The following is a 26,115-nucleotide window of genomic DNA, read 5'->3' as shown; positions in this document are numbered from 1 at the left end:
ATGGCAAAGCATGTGCATCTGTCCCAGCCCTTACGTTGCCACACAGTGCTGCTGAATCCACTTGTTCGAAAAAAGATGACCCTGGGTATGCACTGCCGTTTTTACAGGGTCTCTGTGTTTTGTTTTGTTTTGTTTTGTTTTTCCAGGCTTGCCCATTGTAAACAGATAGAAACTTAGATTATTCAACAAAGAGGTACCCTGAATAAGAGGGCAAACCAGCCCTCACCCAGCCTGGGAGTCCTGATACTGCATTCTGCATGTCCCCCTTCGATGGCTTTATCTCTTTAGCTCATGAGCTTTCCCTTTATCATCCCTTCATACTGACCTCCACCCAATTCTGATGGCTACAGTGTGGAGCCTAATCTGGACTAGTCTTACACCTCCATTCCATTCTTCCAGAAAAGAGTGAAATTAGAATTTTAACAGGAAGTAAGGCCAAGCCTCTTTCCAAAGACATGTATAGTTTAACTTCTCATGGAGAATTTCAGGTCTGTCATTCAGTGCTTGATTGTCTGGGTTGTTTTCATTGAGTAAATTATGTAGTGTTAAAGTTGGTGGCTTAAAATTAAACTATCTTTAAATTCATTTCTACATAACAGTTATAGTATACTCACATATTATCTTACAGTCTATCCCCAGATATTTATAGTTGCAAACCTAATAGTTGCCTAAAAGAAGTAGGCCAGTGCAAGGGTTAGACCCACAACTTTTGGAGTTGTCTCTTAGCTGACATCTATCTCCTCTGCTCCCTAGCTCTGTGATCATGCTGGTTATTTAATCTGTCTTTGCTCTGGTATCCTTATTACAAAGTGGGGATAATATTACTTTACTGGCAGGGCGTTTAAAAAACTAATTAAGATATGGCCAAAATGCCTCAAAAAGTGCCTGGCACATTATAGCTCTTTAGCCTTTATTTGTATTTTGATAGTTGGCATTTTTTAGTTGGCTTTTTTGGGTCACATCACATCCTAAACTTTTTCCATATTTCAGGCCTTCATATTTATATTAATATCTTTGTGTTAAACAGTGTGATTCATTAAACATTTCCATAGTAAACTTTTAAGCCATTTCTAACTATTTGCCATTGTAGATAATATTATAAAATCTTAGCAGATAATTTCTGGTGGAAGGTTTCCTAGGAGTTTGATATCTGGACTATAACTTTTCTGTATTGCTTTCCAGATAAGTTATAATTATATAAAATACTATCAGTGAGGTGGTCATTTGCACAGTAGCTAAAGTGCCACTTGGGTTGCCTGCATCCCATATTGGAGTGCTTAGGTTTGCTTCTGAGCCCCACTCGTGTTTCCAACTTCCTACTAATGCATGTCCTGGGAGGCAGCAGGTGATGGCTCAAGTAATTGGGTCCCTGCCATCCACATGGGAGACTCGGATTGAGTTCTCAGTTCTGGCTTCACCCTGGCACAACTATGGGCTCTGCTGTTGTGGGCTTCTGGGGAGTAAACTAGCGTGTGGGAGGTCTCCGTGTGTGTGTGTATGTGTACACATGCACACGTGTGCATCTTTCAAATAAAATAATGCTATTAGTGGTGAAAGAGCTTCTAGCATGGCCCAAAATTTCAAGCTTTGATTGTTATCTAATTTACTGCTGTAGTGACTATACCTGTTTGGACTGTACCTCTTTAGACCACTGAGAGGATTAAAGATAATTCCATTTTTCTGTTTACTCCATTTTCTCCTGGGATTTCTCTGTTACAGACTTTACTCTTATACTTCAGACATGTGATTATTTTTTCTTGTAAATCAAGCCAACATTCTGTATTTAGATATTTTCCACTGAGATGCCAGGATTTCTTGGGTAGTTCATTTTTTTTTCATTACATGTAAAAGATTTGTATCTAAGTTGGTCCATCTTTTTTTCTTTCTTATTGTTTTCATATGAGAATTTCATTGTTTTCCCATGGTCTGATCAAGTAGTCCATTATATTTCAGCTATTTTTTTATTAATATTTAATTATTTAGCCTATATAGAGTTCATTTTTATTCAGTCTGAAGTGTGAGTCTTATCAGTTTTCAGTTTTCTCATTCCTGTTGCCACTTATCAAATAACTTATACTCATTTTGAGATGCTTTCTTATGATTTAAACTGCATATGGACTCATTGTTTATTGGTTTATGCTTCCATTTCTGTGTAAAACTTTCATGATAAAATCATTTTACTGTTTTCGTTATTTTCTTGATTTTGTTTGCTTGTTCCTGTTTTCTATGTGCCCTCCAGCCGAAAACCTAGTTATGTACCCTGGGGAATGCACCTGTAGTTGAACAGCTTGGCTTTGTTGCTGGTTGTGGTGAGGGTGAGCACAAAGCCAGAGGAATTGGCAGACCCTCTCAGGAAAAGGTTCCTAGGAAGGACTTGGATTTGGATTTGGTGACACTGAGGAGGGTTCAAGAAAGTGGGGCTCTGCTCTGTATTGGATGTGTGAGGAGGGTTGAGTCTGTGAATGGATACCTTAATCTTATCTATAAGACATGGCAGGGAGGGGACAGTGGGAATCAATCAGGGCTAAAGTTTGTGTGTATAATAGTGAGTATAGGGAATGTTTGGTGTTTTCTATGATTTGGACAATGTGGTTTTGTCCATGTTTAGACATGATTACAGAGTGGTCATATTTTTACCTTGATCCTTGGTCACAGTCAGATACAGGTAAACTTACCTGGCATTGATATTTTTTGAAATCTCTTTAGACTTAACACCAAGGCCTAATTATGGATGCAGGCCAGCTCCCAGCTCATTAGGGCCTTCTACCAGGTGAGCTCTCAGATAACAGGGGCTATTTTTCTCATCTTCAGTTTGCTTGTCTGGTTGTCTATTGCTTTGTAGCAATATTACTGCAAATGTAGTGGCTCAAATGATGCCTATGTATTATCTGATAGTTTCTTTGGGTAAGCAGTTGTGCACAATTTGGCAGGGTCTTTTCAGACTCTCACAGGCTGAAATCAAGTACTAGCTGAAGGGCTGGCATTGTGGCACACAGCAGGTTAAGCAGTAGCCTGCAGTATCTCATATGGGCTCTGGTTCAAGTCCCATCTGCTCCATTTCCAATCCAGCTCCCAGTTAATGTGCCTGGGAAAGCAGTGGAAGATGGCCCAAATGCTTGGGCCCCTACCACCCACATGGGAGACCTAAATGGAGTTCCAGTCTCCTGGCTTCTGCTTTGCCCAGCCCTCACCATTGGGGCCATCTGGGGAATGAACCAGTGTTTGGAAGATCTCTGTCTTTCTTTTCTAACTTTCAAATATAGAAATAAATCTTTATAGAACAATGATACTTGCAGGGCCAGCGCTGTGGCGGAGTAAGTTAATCTTCTGCATGCCGCGCCAGCATCCCGCATGGGCATAGATTCTAGTGCTGGCTGCTGCTCTTCCAATGAAGCTCTCCTATGGCCTGGGAAAGCAGCAGAAGATGGCCCAAACTCTTGAGCCCCTGCACCCACATGGGAGATACGGAGGAGGCTTCTGGCTCCTGGCTTTGGGTTGGCTCAGCTCTGGTCATTGTGGCCATTTGGGGAGTTAACCAGTTCTCTGTAACTCTACCTCTTAAATAATTAAATCTTAAAAAAAAAAAAAAAAGATACTGGCTATAGCTGCAACCTCATTATTCTAAGACTATACTGGGAAAGAATCCATTTGTAGGCTTCCATGGTTGTTGACAACATATTCCTTGTGACCTATTGACTGAACTCACCAGTCCTTGCTGGCTACCAGCTGGATCATGCTTTGAGTTCCTTGCCACATAGGCCTCTCTGCTATTGCCAGTTATTTCATCAGAGCTAGCAAGGGAAAGTGTCCCTTGCAGGGCAGACATTCTGGTCTTACATAATTACCTACATGTAATCACATACATCCCATCACTTTTGCTGTTTTCTTTTGGTTAGAATGAACTCACAGGTCCTGTCTACACTAGGGAAAGGAGTTCTCCAAGGCAGATGTGAACAACAGGAAGCAGGGATCATGGTGCCATTGTAGGGTTGTCTACCACATTTTTCTTTTCTTTTCTTTTCTTTTTTTTTTTTCTGTGTTAGTGTCATAGATTGGGCTAAAACTGGGCACAGGCAATTTGTCTAAAATTGATGGTGTTAGTAATAAAATCCTTAGAAGTTTAGGTGGAGTTGAGGGGATGCCTCAAAGGGAAGCTGTTGGTCGTATTAGAGAAGAGCCCAAGTTAGACTGAGATCAGGACCTATTTCTGCTTAGTGCAGAAAAAGGACAAGATAATTTTTGTAGCATCAAGTGTGAAAATGATTTTGTGACCAAAGAATAAATTGTACAGCCTTCCTGGTGCAAGTATTTGGAAAGTCAACAGGCCTTTGGATATAAAAATGAGGTAAAAAACATGTGCAGCCTTCTCTTTCATTTGTAAATTTCACAAGTCCTTCTAACAGTATAACATGATAAATAATCCATGTGTCTCAAAGCAAGCCTTTGAGATACGTAACTCAATTTAATATGGTTCCTGTGAAGCAGCAGGGAAGAGGAATGTGAAGAAGATTCCCGATGCATAATTCATGAGTGTCCATAGGCTCTGGGCCAAGTAGCTCCATCTCCCTTTGTTTCCGAAGGGTAGCACCCTTCCCAGAATGTGCCAGATGAGGCACCGGTGTGCTTTTTGTTGTTGATGTCTAGTATTCTCACTGCATCATTGCTTTCATTTTTATAGGGATGAAGAATCTATTACTGTGATTTGCAGAAAACTAAAAAGCCTGAATGCATGAAAAATACTTCCATCCTTTTGTCACCTAAGCCTCTTTAGGAGCCAGAGGGACGCTGAGCCAGGGAAGGTACAAGGTCCCTAGAAGGGGAGGGAGGGTCTGCCCCAAGTGTCGTATACGAGCATTTTGGACACTTTAATACTTAGTCTGTTGGTTAAATCGCTTGGCTGACATCTCCTTCAGAAAGGATCTTAGGACATTTTGTAAATCTGGAGGCACAGATCTGTCTTGAGGAATCGGAGTGCCTTCTCTGTGCAGGTACTGTGTAAAGCGTGATGATCTCATTCAGTTCTCAGAACAGTGTGCTGCCCCCTTGCTTGTGGTCTTCTGCTTCCCTCTGTCATTATCGACTTACTGATGTGCATTTGCAGTTTTCTGTTTATGTGGATGTGGCCCACATTTTCCTGTACTCTGTAACCTTAGAGCTTCACTGAGCACCTGCCAGTGTCAGTGCTCTATAAATAAATGTGTATTTTTTTCCACTTTGCACATCAGGAAATTAAAGGTTAAAGAGGTTCTGTAACTTGTCCAATACCATGGAGGCAGGTAAGCTCCAGGTCTAGGTCCAGGACTGTTTTTTTGGAAGCCGTTTCTTTGGCCAGGTAGAACTTCCTCAGGGATAATCAGGAATGCCCTTCTTTGCCCATGCTTCCTTTAGACTCTGACACCATCTGACTGCCCACCCTGGGCCACGTGGACGGCATAGGCCAGGGGTCCTGGGAATTGACCATAGAAACAAGTAAAAGTGAAAATGGTACAGCTCTAGCACTCACACGCTGTCACACCTTCATTCCTGGGAGCTGTGCAAGTTTCTGTCTGGGTGTCTGGGTGACTCTTCCTGTTCCCATATTCTCATCTGGGTCTTTATAACATCCTAGTTGGAAGATTGTCAACATCATCATCTTATTTCCATAGTGACATGTGTTTTAGATGATTGAGGAACTTACTTATGGAAGGAATTTTGTTTTTCCTAATAGATTTTGGAAAATTGCCTGTCCAACAATTAAGAAATACTTACATTTCTGCTTCTGGCTTTTTCATTCTGACAGCCCTAACAAAATGCTTCTCTCCCTTTAGCATGTTTTGGGTCACATGATCCTCCCCAGGCCAACTGTGGCCAGAAGTTGTGATTGGTGGCCCCATTGAACTAGAGACAGAGGGAGATGGTGGTTTCCCCAAAGGAAGGGATTGCTCTTACTAAATATAAGGATGCTGGGCACACAGTAGTGAGCAGCTCCTTTGTTCTGGCCTTCAGGAAATTCATTGAAGTACATTGGATAGAACTGACCTAAAATAATATTTTGTTAATATATCATCTTTCCTCTTAGGGTAGCTGCCATCATGTTGTTATTTTTCTCTTATGATTAAAAAAAAGTATTTACAAAAAGGCGCGAGAGAGAACTCTCCCACCTGCTGGTTCATTCCCTGAATTCCTGAGAACTGGGAACTCAGTCCAGGTCTCTCCTCTGAGTGTAGGATCTCAACTATAACCAGCACTTGTTGCCACCAAAGATCTACATTAACAATAAGCTGGAATCAGGAATGGAACTTAAAACACAAACTCAGGAATTCCAATATGGATGTGGCCATTCCAACCTATGTCTTAACCAGTAATCCAGATGCTCACCACCCCTTCTATGATTTTGTAACCCTTTCATTCTTATCACTTATCATATAAAGATTTCTTAAAATAATTTTGGAGATATTTTAAATTTTAAGAGTGGTTTCCTTTCTATCAGAGAACTTGCAGAATTGATTCCTTAGATGGGTTTGATTTTATTTTCCAGCAGAGACCTATGGAGTACATACTGTGTCCAGGTAGTGTAGGTATAGGGGACTATCTAAGAAAGTCCCAGCCAGGAATCAGTCAACCTGTAAACATAAGCTACAGAATAACAATTAGAATGCTTTTAAAGTGGATGCCAGTAGGTACCTGGTTTGTATTGTCATTTGAAATGTCACTATCTGCCCAAAGAAAAGTAGTCAACATAAGTAATCCTGAATTTTTTTCCCTGGTAATAATTAGACAGAATGTATAACTTTTTAAATTGTACCTAGTTGAGGTAGGATTGGGAAAGTGGAGGACTGGGGCCTGAGTGAAGAAAACCACATCTTAGAGACCTTGCCCAGGTCAGAGGGTCACAGGAAGCTGAGTCTCCAGGAGCTTCTTGGAGAATTTGGCCCGAGTTGGAACCCATGTGACTTCTGCTGAGCTTAGATAGGAATGTTTCCAATGCTGTCAACCTGTTCCACTTCAGAAAACACTTTTACCACTTGTTAGCAGAATTGGCATGTGGAGCTGGGAAAGAGTAGTGCCCGCTTAGAAACCTTCTGCTTGTGGCCAGAGAGAAAACCCTGGGTTGACATTAGGTCAGGTGTGGATGTGGGATAGATTTTAAACTCCCTCATTCTGTGCTGCATTTCACATACTATCACAGGTATGACACAAGTCACATTCTGACTCTCTAAGCTCCCAAAGTGCTGAGATTTCATCTTTAGTCTCTGCATCCCTATTTCCAGATGCATAATAAATTCTCAGTAGTTGCTAACAGATGTATGTCAGACTCAGTAGCCAGTTAGGGTGACTCCCCTACCTAAAGTAAGGTCTTCTGTGACGTTGTGGAGGGTAACTACTTCGAGTCTCCTTCATAGCACTAACGGTGCACTATATATTTGTTTCTTTACTTAACTCCAAGATCTAGAATAGTTGCCCTTCCCCAGATCCAGGATCATTGTATATCCCTAGAGTTTAATGTGATGGGATTTTCACAGACATTTGTTGAAGGAAGGAGGAAAGAGAAAGTGAAGAAGGAACAAGAAGAGCTTTCAAAACTCTTCCTTTGTGGTGCAATTTAGGCATTGGAGAGAATGTGGTAGAGCTAATACGCTAACAGCCAGTGGATTTTGCCTGATGAGACTCTGTGCAAGCCTAGAGATAAGATCTTTGGCTTTTCCCCTTCTCCTGAAGAAGTCTATCAATCTTCTGCTGCTTTTGCTGGGTTTTGTCCGTGATAATTTGACTTCTGCGTGCATCTGGTTTTATACCTGGATACCATGTTCCTTGTAAATTTACCTGTAGAAATCCTTTGAGGCTTAGAGTCAAAACTCTCCTTTGAGAATGCCTTTGTTTCTGCCAAGCACCTGGAGACATATCTGCCCAGGTTCATTTCACATGAAAACTTGCAGCATTTTGGACCCTCTGGGTGTGTGAATTTAGATACAGAACTCGCTTCTTGGCCTTTTGACTAAGATTAAGTGTAGATGTAGAACTACACGGGGGCTAGTCTATTCTCACCAAGTCTCATTGCACGTGTTTTTCCTCTTACTCCTGAGTCAAAGTTCATACAGTTTACTTGTTCCTGAATTCTAAACATCAGAGATTGAGATGCCCTGGTTTGGGCAGATACCCCTAGGAACAAAAGCCAAATTCTTTGAGTAATTGTCCCTTCCTTTGTTTCCACTTTGACTGACTTTTTGGTCTTCTATAATTTCTTAATTTTCTTGCTAGCTGTTGGATTTTTTTTTTAAAAAGTAAAAAGCATTTTGCATAGTTCATATGCTGTTTTCAACTGAAAAGTCTGTTCATTGTGGAGAATCTCTGGCACCCTCATGAGGTAGGGATTCTTTGTAATTGTCAGCTTAGCATAGTGACCACATATTGGTGGGGGAAGAAGAGGGTATAGGAGAGATCCATGTATTAGTAAGAAAGTTGATATGTAAATAGCCTTTTGGGTTTCTTTCAATTATAAAAATATAAAGTTTTAGCTAAAGCAATCATTTTTTGTTTCTCTCAAGACTACCATGTTGAACTGGACTAATATTATCAAGTGACATTTAAATGTTTCTCTTAAGAATAGGAGTTGTAAATATCTGTCAGTTATTGAAAAAACACTGAATCTGCACTAAAAGTCATCTTAATCCACACTGTGGTTTTGAAAGCACATTCTTAATCTGAAATTGTTGATCAAAATTATATTAACACTTTAGCTGTCACTCCAATGTAAACACAAATGCAGTATTTGAGATGGTTGGCATTGTTTGACAGATGTTGCATTTTGCAGGTAGAAATCAGTTAGGATGTCCCAGGATTAAATTTTTCCTGTCAAGTATTTAGGATAAAGCAATGTACTCTTTTTCTTCATCTGTCCACCTTGGTATCATTGTTTAAGATCTAACTTCAGCATCATCAGCTTTCTTTCCAATTGTAACTCCCAGTGAACAAATAGTTACTGAGTCCTACTGCTCTGAGGACTTGTTTCTGTCTTCATCAGTCTGAGTTCTCTTGACTTTAAAGAGAGTACCTGAAAAAAAATTTAGATTGCTTAATAAAAAATGTGTTTGAAATGGGATGGTCAGCTTTTCTTTGACTAGATTAAGAAAACTCCTCAGTTCAGCCCTGGAATAAACTGTGTATCCAAAAATGACTTCCTGTTAAAGCTTTAACCTCCTGTTACAGAATGATGTCTAGACTCACAGGCAAATTGAGGAACTCACAAATTGAATATATACTCTGGGCTTGTATGTGTGTATCCTATTCATTTTAATGAATTCATTTAATGAATTACAAAAATGGTCGGCGCCACGGCTCACTAGGCTAATTCTCCGCCTGCGGCGCCGGCACCTCAGGTTCTAGTCCCAGTTGGGGCGCCAGATTCTGTCCCGGTTGCCCTTCTTCCAGGCCAGCTCTCTGCTGTGGCCCGGGAGTGCAGTGGAGGGTGGCCCAAGTCCTTGGGCCCTGCACCCCATGGGAGACCTAGAGAAGCACCTGGCTCCTGGCTTCAGATCGGCGCAGTGTGCCGGCCACAAGGCGCTGGCTATAGCGGCCACTTGGGGGGTGAACCAATGGAAAAGAGAAGACCTTTCTCTCTATGTCTTTCTCTCTCACTGTCTAACTCTGCCTGTCAAAAAAAAAAAAAAAAAAAAAAAAGAACTACAGAAGTGTCAAATAGGGAAATAATGTGTCATATCCTGACATTAGTGTGCATTGATGCTGTATTTGTAGGTGCAAATTTAAGAGACACCATAGAACATCGAGAATTGTTAGCAGTGAGAGAGAGGATTTTGAAAGTCCTATTTGCTTGGAAGGTATATTTGGGTTTTTCTTTTTCTTTTTTTTAATTTATTTTTTATTTAGTAAATATAAATTTCCAAAGTATAGTTAATGGATTACAATGGCTCCCCCCCCCATAATTTCCCTCCCATTCACACCCCTCCCATCTCCTGCTCCCTCTCCCATTCCATTCACATCAAGATTCATTTTCAATTCTCTTTATATACAAAAGATCGATTTAGTACATATTAAGTAAAGATTTCATCAGTTTGCACCACACAGAAACACAAAGTGTAAAATACTGTTTGAGTACTAGTTACAGCATTACTTCACATTGGACAACACACTAAGGACAGATCCCACATGAGAGGTAAGTACACAGTGACTCCTGTTGTTGACTTAACAATTTGACATTCTTGTTTATGGTGTCAGTAATCTCCCTAGGCTCTAGTCATGAGTTGCCAAGGCTATGGAAGCCTTTTGAGTTTGCCGACTTCGATCTTATTCCGACAGGGTCATAGTCAAAGTGGAAGTTCTCTCCTCCCTTCAGAGAAAGGTACCTCCTTCTTTGATGGCCCTGTTCTTTCCACTGGGATCTCACTCACAGAGATCTTTCATTTAGGTGTTTTGTTGTTGTTGTTGTTGTTTTTTTTTTTTTTTTCCCCAGAGTGTCTTGGCTTTCCATGCCTGAAATACTCTCATGGGCTCTTCAGCCATATCTGAATGCCTTGAGGGCTGATTCTGAGGCCAGAGTGCTGTTTAGGACATCAGCCATTCTATGAGTCTGCTGTGTATCCCGCTTCCCATGATAGATCGTTCTCTCCTTTTTTGATTCTGTCATTTAGTATTAGCAGACACTAGTCTTGTTTGTGTGATCCCTTTGACTCTTAGAACTATCAGTGTGATCAATTGTGAACTGAAATTGATCACTTGGACTAGTGAGATGGCATTGGTATATGCCACCTTGATGGAATTGTATTGGGATCCCCTGGCATGATTCTAACTCCACCATTTGGGGCAAGTCCAATTGAGCATGTCCCAAATTGTACATCTCCTCCCTCTCTTATTCCCACTCTTATATTTAACAGGGATCACTTTTCAGTTAAAATTTAAACACCTAAGAATAACTGTGTGTTAATTACAGAATTCAACCAATAGTGCTAGAACAAAACAAAGAAATAATACTAAAAAGGATAAAGTATTACATTGTACATCAACAGTCAGGACAAGAGCTGATCAAGTCGATCAACTCATAGTGTCCATTTCACTTCAACAGGTTTCCCCTTTGGTGCTCAGTTAGTTGTCGCTGATCAGGGAGAACATATGATATTTGTCCCTTTGGGACTGGCTTAATTCACTCAGCATGATATTTTCCAGATTCCTCCATCTTGTTGCAAATGACCGGATTTCGTTGTTTTTGACTGCTGTATAGTATTCTATAGAGTACTTGCCCCATAATTTCTTTAGCCAGTCTACTGTTGATGGGCATTTGGGTTGGTTCCAGGTCTTAGCTATTGTGAATTGAGCTGCAATAAACATTAATGTGCAGACAGTTTTTTTGTTTGCCAATTTCATTTCCTTTGGGTAAATTCCAAGGAGTGGTATGGCTGGGTTGTATGGTAGGGTTATCTTCAGGTTTCTGAGGAATCTCCAGACTGACTTCCATAGTGGCTTAACCAGTTTGCATTCCCACCAACAGTGGGTTAGTGTCCCTTTTTCCCCACATCCTCTCCAGCATCTGTTGTTGGTAGATTTCTGAATGTGAGCCATTCTAACCGCGGTGAGGTGAAACCTCATTGTTTTGCAAAAAGTTCAAGGAAAATAGAATTAAAAGGTGAGTATATTTTGGTACAAAAAAGTTTTGAAATCTGTGTATATGAGGGCATCTATTAAAATTTCATGGTAGGCCGGCGCTGTGGCTCACTAGGTTAATCCTCCGCCTGTGGTGCCGGCACCCCATATGGGTGCCGGGTTCTAGTCCCGCTTGCTCCTCTTCCAGTCCAGTTCTCTGCTGTGGCCCAGGAGGGCAGTGGAGGATGGCCCAAGTGCTTGGGCCCCTTACCCGCATGGGAGACCAGGAAGAAGCACCTGGTTCCTGGCTTCGGAATGGCACAGCACTGGCCTTAGCGGCCATTTTGGAGTGAATCAACAGAACAAAGACCTTTCTCTCTGCTCTGTCCCTCTCTCACTGTCTGTAACTCTATCAAAAAAAAAAAAAAAAAAAGAAAAAAAAGAAAAAATCATGGTAAATGTGTATAATGAAAAAAAACTACATGGATTCAAAAACTTTGTATCAAATAAAAGAAATCTTTTAATTCTCTTTTTTAGTGAACTTTTTGAAGTACCGTCATACTGTCATATAAATATGACAGAGGTTTGTATAGAGATTTCAAGATTATTTTTGGGTACTGCAAGCATTTTCTGTTTGGTTCTCACCTGTCTAGTAAAAAAAAAAGCAGAATCAGGAGAAGCTTTCCCCTCTTATGACGTGAAAGAAGGCTGGCCTTTGGGTAAGCCCAGTCAGTTGATAGATTCCTGAGTTCTAGTCAAGAAGTAGATTCCCAAGCAAGTTAGACAGCTTAGATTAAAGTAGTACTTTTCAATACTTCTAGTTACCAGGGCCTGTTAAGGACTATTAAAAATTACCGAGGACCCAATAGCTTATGTATTCATTTATAAGTAATAATAATAAATACATTACATATTAACATCAGAACAATAATATCATGAGAGCATGAGAATAGAAAAGGCATATAATGCTATTGTATTTTTATGAAAGGAGTGTGACCTCATAGAGCCTGTGAAGGGGTCTTAAGGGACCATGTTGCTCAAAATCCAATTGTAGCTAGATAGGCAACCAGCCTGGAAATTTCCACTCCAAGAGTCAAGCTAGCTATTGGTTTTTCTGCAATAAAAATTCTTATAAGTGAAATTTGGAGGTTATGGTTTTAAAATAAGGCTGTATATGTGCCACATTCACTCATAAATGTTTGAATTTGGGTAGGGAATTCATTTTTTGTTCTCTTGGAACTTTGTAGATAAGAGCATTCCATCAGCTAATTCAGCTCAGAATTTCAGAACAGAAGTGAATCTGTGTGCTCAGCTGCTGCAGACCAGAGGAAGTCTAGGGGTTGGTGATACCTGGACCACTTAAGCCTACCTACTTCAGTGGATCTTAGTCTGGAAACCAAATTGGCAGCTGGAGGAGTTCAGGGTACTCCGAGTAGTCAGTCAATTTCCTTCTCCCTGCCATTCCCACCTTCTTTCTTCCTCCCCTGCCCTCCTTTTGCTCCCTGTATCTCTCTCTCTAACTCTGCCTTTCAAATAAATCTTGAAAAACAAACAGGTCTGGCATTGTGGTATAGCACATTAAGCTACCTCCCAAGATGCCAGCATTGCTTGTGAGTGCTGGTTCGAGTTCCAGCTGCTCCACTTCCAATCTAGCTCACTGCTAATGTGCCTTGGAAAGCAGCCAAAGGTGGTCCAAGTGATTGGGCCCCTGCCACCCATGTAGGAGATCTGGTTGGAGTTCTAGGCTCCTGGATTCAGCATGGCCCAACCCCAGCTGTTGTGCCATTTTGGGAGTGAACCAGTGGATGGAAGATATCTCTCAGTCTTCCCTTGCCTCTCGTAACTCTGTAATTCTTCCTTTCAAATCAATCTTTTTTTTAAAAAAAAGATTTATTTATTTATTTGAAAGTCAGAGTTAACACAGCGAGAGAAGGAGAGACAGAGAGGGAGGTCTTCCATCTGCTGGTTCACTCCCTAGATGGCCACAGTGACCGGAGCTGTGCCGATCCAAAGCCAGGAGCTTCTTCCTGGTCTCCCATATGGGTGCAGGGACCCAAGGATAAGGGCCATCTTCTACTGCTTTCCCAGGCCATAGCAGAGAACTACATCAGAATTGGAGCAACAGAGACTCCAGCCTGTGCCCATATGGGATGCCAGCACTGCAGGCGATGGCTTTACCTGCTACGCTACAGTGCAAGCCCCTCAGATAAATCTTCAAAACAAAACAAAACAAACAAACATAAAAACCAATCGTAGCATCAAACATAGAAACCTACTATATGGGGTAGTTCCAGTGAATAGGAAATGAATCCAGTTTCAGATGTCAATAAGTCATGAAACAGAGGGCTTATATAATTCTGCTAGTAAAGTAAAATTCTCTTAGGGTGTGCCGTTGACACTTTGGAAATCAGTGTCAGGGAATCTAAGTTGGATATTAAAACTCAAAGCTGAAGTAGACTTTAAGAAACAAGCTGTTAACTATATAGCAAGCAAAAGTTGCCAAATCAAAAGTGTAGCTCAGGGTGATCCAAAATGGAGGAGATGTTATTTGTTAATTATAATTGTTTCTGATGAGTGATTTGGAAATAGGGATGGTCTTTCCTCTTCCCCATTTAATACTCTTGAAATAATTTTCAGAAACAGTTTCTCCTTCCACAGACTACAGATTAATATCTTAATGTGTCCAAATTAATTTCAAAAAGTTAACTCTAATTCCCAGAAAACCTGACAAGCTAAGTACAGTAGTGGGCATTTTCTTTTATTTATTTATTTATTTATTTTTTTTAGTATTTTTTATTTATTTATTTGAAGTACAGAGTTAGTGAGAGAGACAGAGAAAAAGGTCTTCCTTCCGTTGGTTAACTCCCCAAATGGCCGCTACAGTTGGCGCTGTGCTGATCTGAAGCCAGGAGCCAGGTGCTTCCTCCTGGTCTTCCATGCGGGTGCAGGAGCCCAAGCACTTGGGCCATCCTCCACTGCCCTTCCGGGCCACAGCAGAGGGCTGGACTGGAAGAGGAACAAGCGGGACTAGAACCCGGCACCCATATGGGATGCCGGTGCCACAGGCAGAGGATTAACCAAATGAGCCACGGCGCTGGCCCCCAATAGTTGGCATTTTCAAAGTTCCAAGTTTAAAGCTAGATATGCTGTGATACCTAATGCTTAATTTTTTAAATTTCTTTTATGGCCTAACAGCCCACGAGTTAGGAGATAATAATCCTTGACATTTTATTCAGCCATACCCTGCTGGCAGTTTCCCATTTCTGGAGTTGTTAAGCAGCAAAAGCTCATCATCCATTAATAATGCTGCTGAATTATTCAGAAAAATCCTTAACTAAAACAAATGTTGGTTATGACCATCTCATTTGTCCTCCCCCTCATTTCCCATCTCTTTTTCCCCAAGGTGACTCTACCAGACTTCCAAACCCATCATCACTGATCATCTGCCAAGAACACAGATTCTTTCACTGGGGATTTTGGTCACTGTGTCAGAGTTTCCTTTGGAGCAGTCTTCAGAGCAGGGCCCTGTGGATACCCTGGCATGGTGTGACTGCTGCCCAGTAGAGCTTTGCCCACACTAGGTGGGGATGGATTACAGGAATCCTGGTGAACTGATTAAATCCTCTGTGTTTGCCCTCCCTTTTCCCCACAGCAGTCTGAGCTATCAGCTGAAGAAAGTCCTGAAAAATTAGGAACTTCCCAGCTACATCATCGAAAAGTTATTTCCTTGAACAAGCAGATTCTACAGAAGACCAAACACCTGGAAGAGGTTAGTTTTTTGTTGTTTTTTTTTTTTTTTTTTCAACTTTTATTTAATAAATATAAATTTCCAAAGTACAACTTTTGAATTATAGCAGCTTTTCCACCCCATAACCTCCCTCCCACCCACAACCATCCCATCTCCCATTCCCTCTCCCATCCCATTCTTCATCAAGATTCATTTTCAATTATCTTTATATACAGAAGATCAACTTAGTATATACTAAGTAAAGATTTCAACAGACTGCACCCACACAGACACACAAAGTATAGCGTACTGTTTGAGTAGTAGTTTTACCAGTAATTCGCATAGTACAACACATCAGGACAGGGGTCCACATGGGGAGCAGGTGCACAGTGACTCCCATTGCTGATTTAACAGTTGACACTCTTATTTATGACTTCAGTAATCACCCGAGGCTCTTGTCATGAGCTGCCAAGGCTATGGAAGCCTCTTGAATTCACCAGCTCTGATCTTATTTAGACAAGGCCATATTCAAAGTGTTTTTGTTTTTGTTTCTTTAGTCATTTCATTGACATGAATGAAACCATTCTTCAAAAAGGGGATAAATTAGGAACCAAATTAAGATCTCCATAGTGGATTTATCAAAGGAGATTGTAGAAAAGGGACTGACATAAGCCAGCCTTCAGAGCATACCAACTACCACCTGTTTTTTTTTTTTTTATTTTTTTATTTTTTTTATTTTTTGACAGGCAGAGTGGACAGTGAGAGAGAGAGAGAGAAAGGTCTTCCTTTTGCCATTGGTTCACCCTCCAATGCGCTGCAGCCGCGCATCATGCTGATCTGAAGCCAGGAGCCAGGTGCTTCTCCTGGTCTCCCGTGCAGGTGCAGGGCCCAAGGACTTGGGCCATCCTCCACTGCACTCTCGGGCCATAGCAGAGAACTGGACTGGAAGAGGGGCAACCGGGGACAGAATCCGGCACCCTGACCGGGACTAGAACCCGGTGTGCCAGCACCGCAAGGCGGAGGATTAGGATTAGCCTATTGAGCCACGGCGCCAGCTCTACCACCTGTTTTTGTAAAGTTTTTTTTTTTTTTTCGGAAAATGTGCATACCATTTGTTAACATTTTCTGTGACTGCTTGCAAGAAGCAATGGCAGTTGGTGGGTTGCAGCAGAGCCCATATGAGCTACGAAGCCCAAAGATTTACTGTGTGTCCCATTCCAGAAAAAGTCCTTCAGCCTCTGTTACAGAAGAATATCACAGGGCAAGAGTGGCATTAGTGCAGTTGTATACTGAGCACAGCTGCGTCCTAGGCACTGAGGTAAGTCATGGAATGAATGATGAACAAGCTGTGATCCTTGCTGTCAAGGATCTTAAGGTCTAGTGGAAAACATCGACTAAACAAGTATATTGCACTCAACTTCATTTAATGATAATTGTGGTAAATACTTGAGAAGACACATGGGGAACTGAGAGGGTGACTAATAGACCTGACCTAGCCTGGGGTCACAGAGGACTGTACTAGACGCTTGAGTGGGCATTGGCTGGGAGGAAATACGCACATGAAATGTGGAGGTACTAGATCGGGAACTTGGTGAACAAGATGAACAAGGACCAAGGAGAGGAATAGTCGTAGCCAGTTTCTGTTTTGTGACTGAAGACTGCTGAGTGAGGCAATTGACTGGCAGAGTCTGATCAAACAAGACCTTCCAGGAAGCCCACAGAGGGGTTAAGTGGCATGATCAGATATGTAAGTTGTACACTGTTTGCTGTAGGACTAAGGTGAGAAAAGGGTTTAGGGAGAATTAGCCCGATGCAGCAGTGCTGACATGAGCTATTGATGGCAGGGGCAATAGAAGAAACTTGATCATTTTTGAGGGATTTTTAGAAGATGACATTCTGTAGTAATTGGTGATGGATGGGACTGTTTTGGAAACACCTTCATATATTTGCCTTGTAGGATAGATGTAGGTGGGAGGAGGAGTTTGATTCAGGAATGGTCATTAGGCAGTAAAAAGTTGTTGTATACTTCACTTGCATTGGCAATAAGTTTTTTAATGAGAAAAATACACATAATAGATTATGGAATGAATATGACTTTCTGAAGAACAAGTTTTCCAGAAATGGATGCCAGTTAGCATTTTGAACTTGTACACTTCTCATTCTTTCACATCTCACATTCAAAACATAATATATGAAAATGTCCTGCCCAATCATTTCTTTGAATTTATTCTGTGAGAAATTGTTCTACCACAGCTGAACAAACAACAACAGGTTGGTTTTACCAAAGTGCCGTGGTCATAAGCAAAAAGGGATGCAGAGATTACATAATGATTTGGTTTCTGTCCAGAAATTTGTTGAGACATTTTAGTAAGTTCTCAGCTTAGACAGTGCCATCTCTGTTCATGACCCTTGCCAGTAATAAGCACATGAGAGTGATTAATTCAAAAAGAACTCATTGTGGGAGTGTATTCGGCCTAAATAAGACGCTACTTGGGATGCCTGCATCCCATATTGGAGTATCTGGGGTACAAGTCCTGACCCCCCTGCCCATTACAGTTTCCTGGTCAGGTACACCCTGGGGGACAGCAGATGGTGGTTCAGTAGTTGAGTTCCTGCCACCCACAAGGGATTGCATTCCCAGTTCCTGGCTTTAACCTGTCCCAGCCCCAGCTGTTGTGGGCATTTGGGTAGTAAACCAGCACACAGAGGTGAGTTTGAGTCCTTTTCTCCCTCCCTCCATCTCAAATAAATAAAATAAACAATTTTTTAAAGAAAGAATTTATCACAGAATCAATATAAACAATAACCAAGAAAGAGAATTATTTACCCTAACGTCTTTATTGTCTGCAGTTGTTGCAGACCGTATGCAGGAGCCAAGGACCTCAACACAAGTGGCTGTTTGCTTCTACCTCCTGTCCAAACTTGACAGAGAATGCCAAGTCTTCTTCTAAATGGCCGTCCTGGCACACTCTATTTTCGTCCAGCTAGTAGACAATCCTTCTGACTCTTAGAATTGGTTCAGAACCTGTATTTACCAACAGCCTATTCAAGAATTGGTTCAGAACCTGTATTTACCAATAGCCTATTCGTTCTCAGGAATACAGCATAACACATAGCATTTCTTAGTAAAGGACACCAATTATTATTGCCTTGGTTAATGTCACTGAAGATGACAAGCTTGTGCAGTAATCTCTGGTCATGTAGCTAGGTCAATTGGATAAGGACAATGAGGTAGCAGGGAGATACTTGCCTGGGAACACATAAGAGTTAGGTGACACAGATGAGAATGTGCCTGCAAATATGTTCTAGTGTTCTCCGGTACAGTGGGTGATTATGTGTCACAATAACTCATTATATATTTTATGAAGAGCTAAAAGAAAGAGGTGTGAAGGCTCCAGACATAAAGAAATGACAAAAAGAAATGCAAATCACTGTGATTGACTCAGTACATGCTGTATGAATGTCTTGAAATACCACACTGTACACAACAAATATGTGTAGTTATTATGTTATTCAAAAATGTATAAAAAAGCCCATGACTAAGCCAGTTGATGAAAAGAAGCACTTTCTTTTATATTCTACAGAAAATAACCACTTTATTAGTTGTCTGTTGTCATACAACCCCAAATTTTAGTGGCTTAAAATGACAGCAAATATCGTATGCAGTTCCTGTGAGTCAGGGGTTGGGGGTATGTGCCTGGAGAGGCTGCTTCAAGGATGGCGAGAGAATACAAACATTTTCTGTGGAATAAAGCTTTATGCAAGTGTAAGGAATAAAAGATTAGCATATTTCTCAGATCAACCTAGATAAGAATGTTTTCTGAAGGTTAGGAAACAGCATCAACATTTTCATGAACATTTTTTCTCAAGAAAGAATGATTTAGGACCACCGCTATGGCATATAAGGTAAAAGCTGCGCCTGTGATTCTGGCATCCCATATGGGTGCCAGTTTGAGTCCTGGCTATTTCACTTCTGGTTCAGCTCCCTGTTAATGTGCCTAGGAAAGCAGGCCCCTGCACCCACATGGGAGATCCAGAAGAAATTCCTGGCCCCTGGCTTCACTTTGGCTCAACTTTGACCATTGTACCCATTTGAGGAGTGAACTATTGGATGGAAGATCCTCCCTCCTTCTTCCTCCACCCCCCCCACCGCTTCTAACTCTGCCTTGCAAATAAATACATAAATCTTAAAAATGACTTGAGCTATAAAAATGTGTGTTCCCCCTACTTCCTAATTTACTCAGCCAATTTCAATTTAGAATAGCCTATCAAAAAAAATATAGCCACTAAACTTTGTAATTGTTTCTTAATTTGCCCTTCTATTGCTCACCTTTTAGGCTAGCTGGTCTTCAGAATTCTTTCTTCTTTACCTTTGCTTCTGTCTGTCAGAAGACACAGGGGTGGTGAGTAGCAAACCTTTGTGTGAGAATCCAGGTCTCTGAAACCCAAGTCCCAGCTCTCTGACTGCTGGACTGCTTCTATGGCCATAGCATCCCAGCCCTGTGTTCACCCTCATTATCAAGTGAACTCGATCAAGAAGGGGTTCTAATGAGTGAGTTTATACTCTGCGTGTATGTAGACATGGATGTGCTAAGAATATTTTTTTTTCTTTATCAGTTTTCAAATGCTTTAAATAGGTTTTTTACATTATAGGGATAATACAAACTCAATATTAATAAAAAATAGTTTATGGAACTATATGAGGATAAAAATGAATAAAGCAAGCCACTCTGTGTTTCTGCTGTATTTCCTGGTTACCCTTTCCTAGGCTTTGGCAAACGTGTGTCCTTTCACCTGTGGAGAGTAAGGAGTCAGGTTACAATATTGAGTCTGTTTTTCACTTAATTTGCCATAGAGATCTATTAGAAATAATAATGCTAAGTGCTTTTCAAAAATAACTCAGTTTGAGTAACACCCTTTTGAAAGAGGTGCTGTTATTATCCATCCTCATTGTACAAATATGGAAACTAAGAGAAGGTAAGTAGTTTGCCTGTAATTACCAAGCTTGTTAGTGATAGAGCCAACATTTAAGCATATAAATCTGTCTCATTCTTTTCAATAGCTGGATCATGCGATGTGATATATCTACTGTAATTTTTTTAACTTCTCTATACATGGCTACATAGGTTTCTTCTGGAGACTTTTTTTTTCCAGTTGCAAATTTACGCTAGTATGAATACTTAGTGCAAACATCTTTGTACAAATGTATTTCTGTTAGACTTCAAGAATTGCCAAATCTAAATATAACCATTTTCAATTTTGCTAAAAACTATCAAGTTGTCACCAATCATTTAACTAGTTTACACTTCCATAAGTAGTAAATGAGAGAATTGAAACTGTTTAAATTCTGGAACCTCTCCTTCAAGGTCATGCAAGCAGAACGTGACTCAGATGTACCTGTGATGTTGGTGACAAGAACCATGCAGTGGGACTTGGGCCAGCAGAGAAAGAGAAGGTAGGGTGGTCAGTAAGAGAAGAAGCGTGACCATTGCACAGTGCAATAGAGGAATGTGCTTCAAAGGAGGAGAATTAGAGTGTAGCTAGGAGATGGCTGAGAAGAACTCTGAGATTGAGGCAAGAAAGTGAAATCCAGAAAGAAGGTGTTAACCAGTGACTGAATTTTTAGAAAAACTCTAGAGGCTAATGATGAAGAAGAATTAAGCTAAGCTACTGAGATTCCACATTTAAGAAAAGGTGATCACACGAGGAGATGGAGAGCTCTTTTTAGTTGAATTAATTAAAGAGAATAGAGAGATGAACCTTTCTTTCTTAGCAAGCTCCTACTACCCTGCCAGATCCAACTGGTTGAGTCTCTTGGTGAAGTCTTCCTGAGTTCCCAGATAAGCTAGTTGATTCCTTGGGCCTCCCCTGGGCTTGCCTCTGGGTAGCTCTTCTCATGCATTAACCCATGTTACCCCCATCTCCTGGTCCAGCCCCTTGAGGGCAAGGACTGTTGTCATGTTGGGGCTCTTTCAGCAATTCACAGGTTCCAATTTAGGAATGTTGGAGAGACACCAACATTACACCTTAGAAAACTTCAAGGGTTCAGTGACAAGGATTCAAGAGAAAACCAGCCTTCCTGCAGAAGTACTCTCATCCACAGTTACTCAAACCAGTTAATAAAACATCTCATTGCATAGATGGCTCCATTGAAGAGAGACATGCCAGGGCCCACCTGCTTCCTCTCCCTTATCACTTCCATTTGAGTTGGCTGCTTGATAGGCCTTCACTCGTGAATACTTGTGACTGGAAGCACAATTTAAGAACAATTTCTGAAAGTGACACAACTCTTAATAGGTTACTTACAGGCTCAAGGATGACACAAGTCATTTTGAAATAGTCTTAAAAGGGAGGTTAAAATTTCACATTGCTAATGTGGACCCAGGTGAAAATTGAAGAATCTAATAGTAGCTTTCTGCCGTTTCTCCTTTCCATTATTAGAAATGCATAAATGCTTTGAGCATTTAGCACAATGTTTTCAGATTTCTAGAAGTTCATAGACAATACAAGGATATGCATTTTTAGCGAGGAAAAGAGAATTGACATTTTCAAGATGTGAGTTTAGAGTAAAAGTAATTCATGTTCTTTCTCTTAGTGTTGAAGTCCTCAGTCCTTTCTTCTCTCTGGTATTATTTGCAAACTAGTCATACACCATGCTACCATCCTGAGTACTGAAATGCAGTTTATATTCTGTGCATGCAAAGGCAATCTGTTTACCTGTAACTGTTCAAAAAAGTCAGGTAGACCTGAGTGTGAATCCTGGCTTCATCTATTGTCAGTATCTCTACCTCTTTCTGGCTTTATTTCCTCATCCATAGAATAAGAATAGCATCCTCTCCACTGAATGTAGGATTCAGTGATAGGTTTTATACAGATTACCTAGTACATGGTCTGAAATGTACTTAGTGCTAATCAAATATAAGAGGTTTTTTTCTAGTTCAATAGTATTAAGTAGAACAAAAAAACTACTAAAAGGGATAAAGTATTAAGTTGTACATCAACAGTCAGGACAAGGGCCGATCAAGTCACTATTTCTCATAGTGTCCATTTCACTTCAACAAGTTTCCTTTCTGGTGCTTGGTTAGTTGTCACCGATCAGGGAGAACATATGATATTTGTCCTTTTGGGACTGGCTTAATTCACTCAGCATAATGTTTTCCAGATTCCTCCATTTTGTTGCAAATGACCAGATTTCATTGTTTTTTACTGCTGTAGAGTATTCTATAGAGTACATGTCCCATAATTTCTTTATCCAGTCCACTGTTGATGGGCATTTGGGTTGATTCCAGGTCTTCACTATTGTGAATTGAGCTGCAATAAACATTAATGTGCAGACAGCTTTTTTGTTTGCCAATTTAATTTTCTTTGGGTAAATTCCAAGGAGTAGGATGGATGGGTTGTATGGTAGGGTAGTACTCAAACAGTATTTTATACTTTATGTTCTGTGTGGGTGCAAACTGTTGAAATCTTTACTTAATATATACTAAGTTGATCTTCTGTATATAAAGATAATTGAAAATGAATCTTGATGTGAATGGAATGGGAGAGGGAGTGGGAGTTGGAAGGGTTGCAAGTAGGAGGGAAGTTATGGGGGGGGGGGGGAAGCCATAAACTGTACTTTGGAAATTTATATTTACTAAATGAAAGTTAAAAAAAAAAGTGTAAAACAAAAAAAGAGGTTTTTTTTCTTCTGTTGCTGGCAGCCCTTCTAAAATTCCCACATAATTTACTCAGTTTAAATCTTAGCTTCCATTTTCTTATCTGTGAAATGGGGTTACCATCCATATCCTTGTTGTTATAAGGAGTAAATGAGAGCATATGTCTTTATCTTTCATTTACAGCTGCGAGAAAATCATAGCAACCTACAATCCAGATACAATGACACGAAGAAAACACTAACAGAGGTGAGTAGATCTGCCCTTCTTTGTGGGGCTTTGACAAGGATTGGTTTTGACAGGTCTTCTAGCAGAACGCCACATGTCATCAGGCTGTGTGGAGGAGACACAGTCGTGTCCTCAGAGGCTCCAGTCCCTTTGAGGACATGGGATAGTCATAGGTGCTGTGTGACCCACGCCCTCAGATTATCCACTCTGCCATGTTCTCAGCCATCAGCCATTGAGGGAGGAGGGGCATGTGTGGGCTGAGGAAGGTGAGCCTGATAGATAGGGTTTGGGGGCAAGCCAAAGAACCTCAAGGTCACTCACAGCAGATAGCCCCTGCTCCCCGGAAAGCCATCTATAACAGCTCCAAAATACTGGATTCCTTGAAAGAATGTTTTCTTTTGAAAGAGAACCTGAGTGACCTCATTTGTTGTTTAGGAACGCCATCTCCTGGGTAGGATGAGGGAGGTGAGGAAGGAGGGGACTATAGGAGGGTGCAGTGGGTTAGGATACGTTTGAACATGCAGTTTGGTTTCCAGGACAGGTTGCAAATGTGCCAACACATCAGCATCCTGGGGAGGCCCGCCTCCCACTTATTGTTGCCAGGGGAACAGGGTGTGGAGCACAGCTGCCCCCTCTGTCGTGAGGAGCATTTGGATGGTTCTGTCCCTTGCGTTTCCACAGAAAGCTGTCCTCATCTGGATCTGGAAGACTCTCTGTGTTGGGATTTTGCTGCTTCAGCTGCAGCTGCACTCTGAAAGTGCCTCACTGTGAAGTCTTTCTGGACCATTTGGAAGCCAGGATCTTCAAAGATGTCTCTGAAATCAATCCAGTCCATTTTTTCAATTTGTTCCTATAGCAGTATACAGCACTTATTCACTGCCTTGATATAAACCTGACAAAACCTTTCAATTTTGAGCTGATTTCTTCAGTTATTGTCAGAATGTTTAAAAAGGGCAGGCATCAAAATGGCTATTAGAATAATTTTGTTTTCACTTTCTCTAAAGATACCTGCATTGAATTTAGACAAGTCAGCTTCCTTAACACAGATCAGCTCTGTGACTGCATTCCTTAGGGATTAAATGACAGGTTCCTGGGGATGAATCCCTGCTGATTTTAATGCTGCAGGACCCCTGGCATGAAGTTTGCCAAGCCAGCAACCAGTTTTTATGTAATAACCTGGAAGAAATTAAGTGAAAAACATCTTCATGTCAATTTCCTAAGACATTTATATGCTTTAGAATATAAATTCCAGTGGAAATAAAGTGGGGTTTTTTGGTACTAAACACTAAATCAGGTTTGTTTTTTTTTTTTTTAGTTCTTTTCATGCACTAGAAAGGTAGACAGTGGTTTAAGCCAATCATCTAGTCTTCCTGTCCTCAAATAATAATAACAGCAGCAGCCAGCCTCTCTCTCTCTGCTGGATATGCTTTGGGCTCTTCACTTGTATTAGCCCATTAAATCTTCACAAGCACCTCAGCAATGTGCTATTATCAGCCCTGTTCTGCAGTTGGGGAAACCAAGGCAGGGAGGCTGATTGACTTGTGAAAGGCCAGCCAATGGGATTCAAATGCAAGCAGCCTGGCATCAAAGCTCTCTGTGAGCAACTACATGTATGTTCTTTTATTATTCTATTAAAACCAATTTTCATCAAGGAAAATAGGAAACTGTACCAATTTCCATCAAGGAAAATGGGAAACTGTACAAAACCTAGTGCTGTGTAACTTACATGTAGAGAAACTGACTTGGTTGGCCTGTGAATAAGTGAGTCTCTGGATCTGGCTCTCCTTCTCAAGACCAGGGTTGGGGAAAATGAGCATGGCCCTTTCATGCCAGGGTTCCTGGTTACAGCAAAATCTGCCCTTCCAGGGTAACCTAGTGACCCTGGAAAACAGGGAAAACTTGCCTTTCAGATACATTTAGGAAAAGTAAAGCAAAACATGGAAGAGCACTGTCATTGTGTGAAAAGGGAGTCAGGCTCCATTGCTTAGCCAGCTTGGTGGTTGGAACCTTACAAACCAATCCTTCCTGCATCTGCCAACTCCACCCATGATCTTCCTCAGTCCATTCCTGTCTGCTGGCTGCCTTTATTGTGTCCTGAGGTTACCTGTTCTAATGTTCCAACATAATAACAGTCTGGGTTACTTTGGGACTTGGAGCAAGAAGCCAGTGCTGCCTCTTGTGGTTGGTTTGCCATTTACAACTAGAACTCTAAGAACTTTGTTTCTACTTTTTTTATTATTTTAATTAATTTTATTTTTTTGACAGGCAGAGTGGACAGTGAGAGAGAGAGACAGAGAGAAAGGTCTTCCTTTTTGCCGTTGGTTCACCCTCCAATGGCCGCCGGGGCTGGTGCACCGCGCTGATCCGATGGCAGGAGCCAGGTGCTTCTCCTGGTCTCCCATGCGGGTGCAGGGCCCAAGGACTTGGGCCATCCTCCACTGCACTCCTGGGCCATAGCAGAGAGCTGGCCTGGAAGAGGGGCAACCGGGACAGAATCCGGCGCCCCGACCGGGACTAGAACTTGGTGTGCCGGCGCCGCAAGGCAGAGGATTAGCCTAGTGAGCTGCGGCGCCGGCTTTATTATTATTATTATTATTATTTTAGTAGGTAACACATTAACATTGTTCAGAATTCAAAAACTAAAAAGGATGAACCCATGAGGCCGGCACTGTGGCTTAGTAGGTTATGCTTCCATCTGCAGTGCCAGCCTCCTATTCTTATGCTCATATTTCAGCTGTTCCACTTCTGATCCAGCTCCCTATTATGGCCAAGGAAAGCATTTGGGCCATCTGCACCTGTTTGGAGACTTGGAAGAAGCTCTTGGCTTCTGTACGGCCCATCTCTGGCTATTGGTGGCCTTTTGGGAAGTGAACCAGCAGATGGAAGACCTCTCTCTGTCACTCCCTCTCTTTCTGTAACCCTCTCAAATAAATT

The 26,115-nt window shown here is 41.3% G+C and overlaps 1 protein-coding gene across 2 annotated transcripts in view; it reads left to right on the top strand.

Moving 5' to 3' along the window:
* CCDC93 (coiled-coil domain containing 93) overlaps positions 1-26,115 on the top strand; it is a 104,057-nt gene that overhangs the window by 46,425 nt on the left and 31,517 nt on the right. For both annotated transcript variants that reach the window (XM_017342634.3, NM_001171023.1), the window contains 2 exon segments: positions 15,224-15,340; positions 23,140-23,202. In XM_017342634.3, the coding sequence (XP_017198123.3) occupies positions 15,224-15,340; positions 23,140-23,202 (180 nt within the window).

This window comes from Oryctolagus cuniculus, chromosome 3, assembly GCF_964237555.1.
Source record: "Oryctolagus cuniculus chromosome 3, mOryCun1.1, whole genome shotgun sequence".
Taxonomy (NCBI): domain Eukaryota; kingdom Metazoa; phylum Chordata; class Mammalia; order Lagomorpha; family Leporidae; genus Oryctolagus; species Oryctolagus cuniculus.
This window is presented reverse-complemented; position numbering and strand designations above follow the sequence as displayed.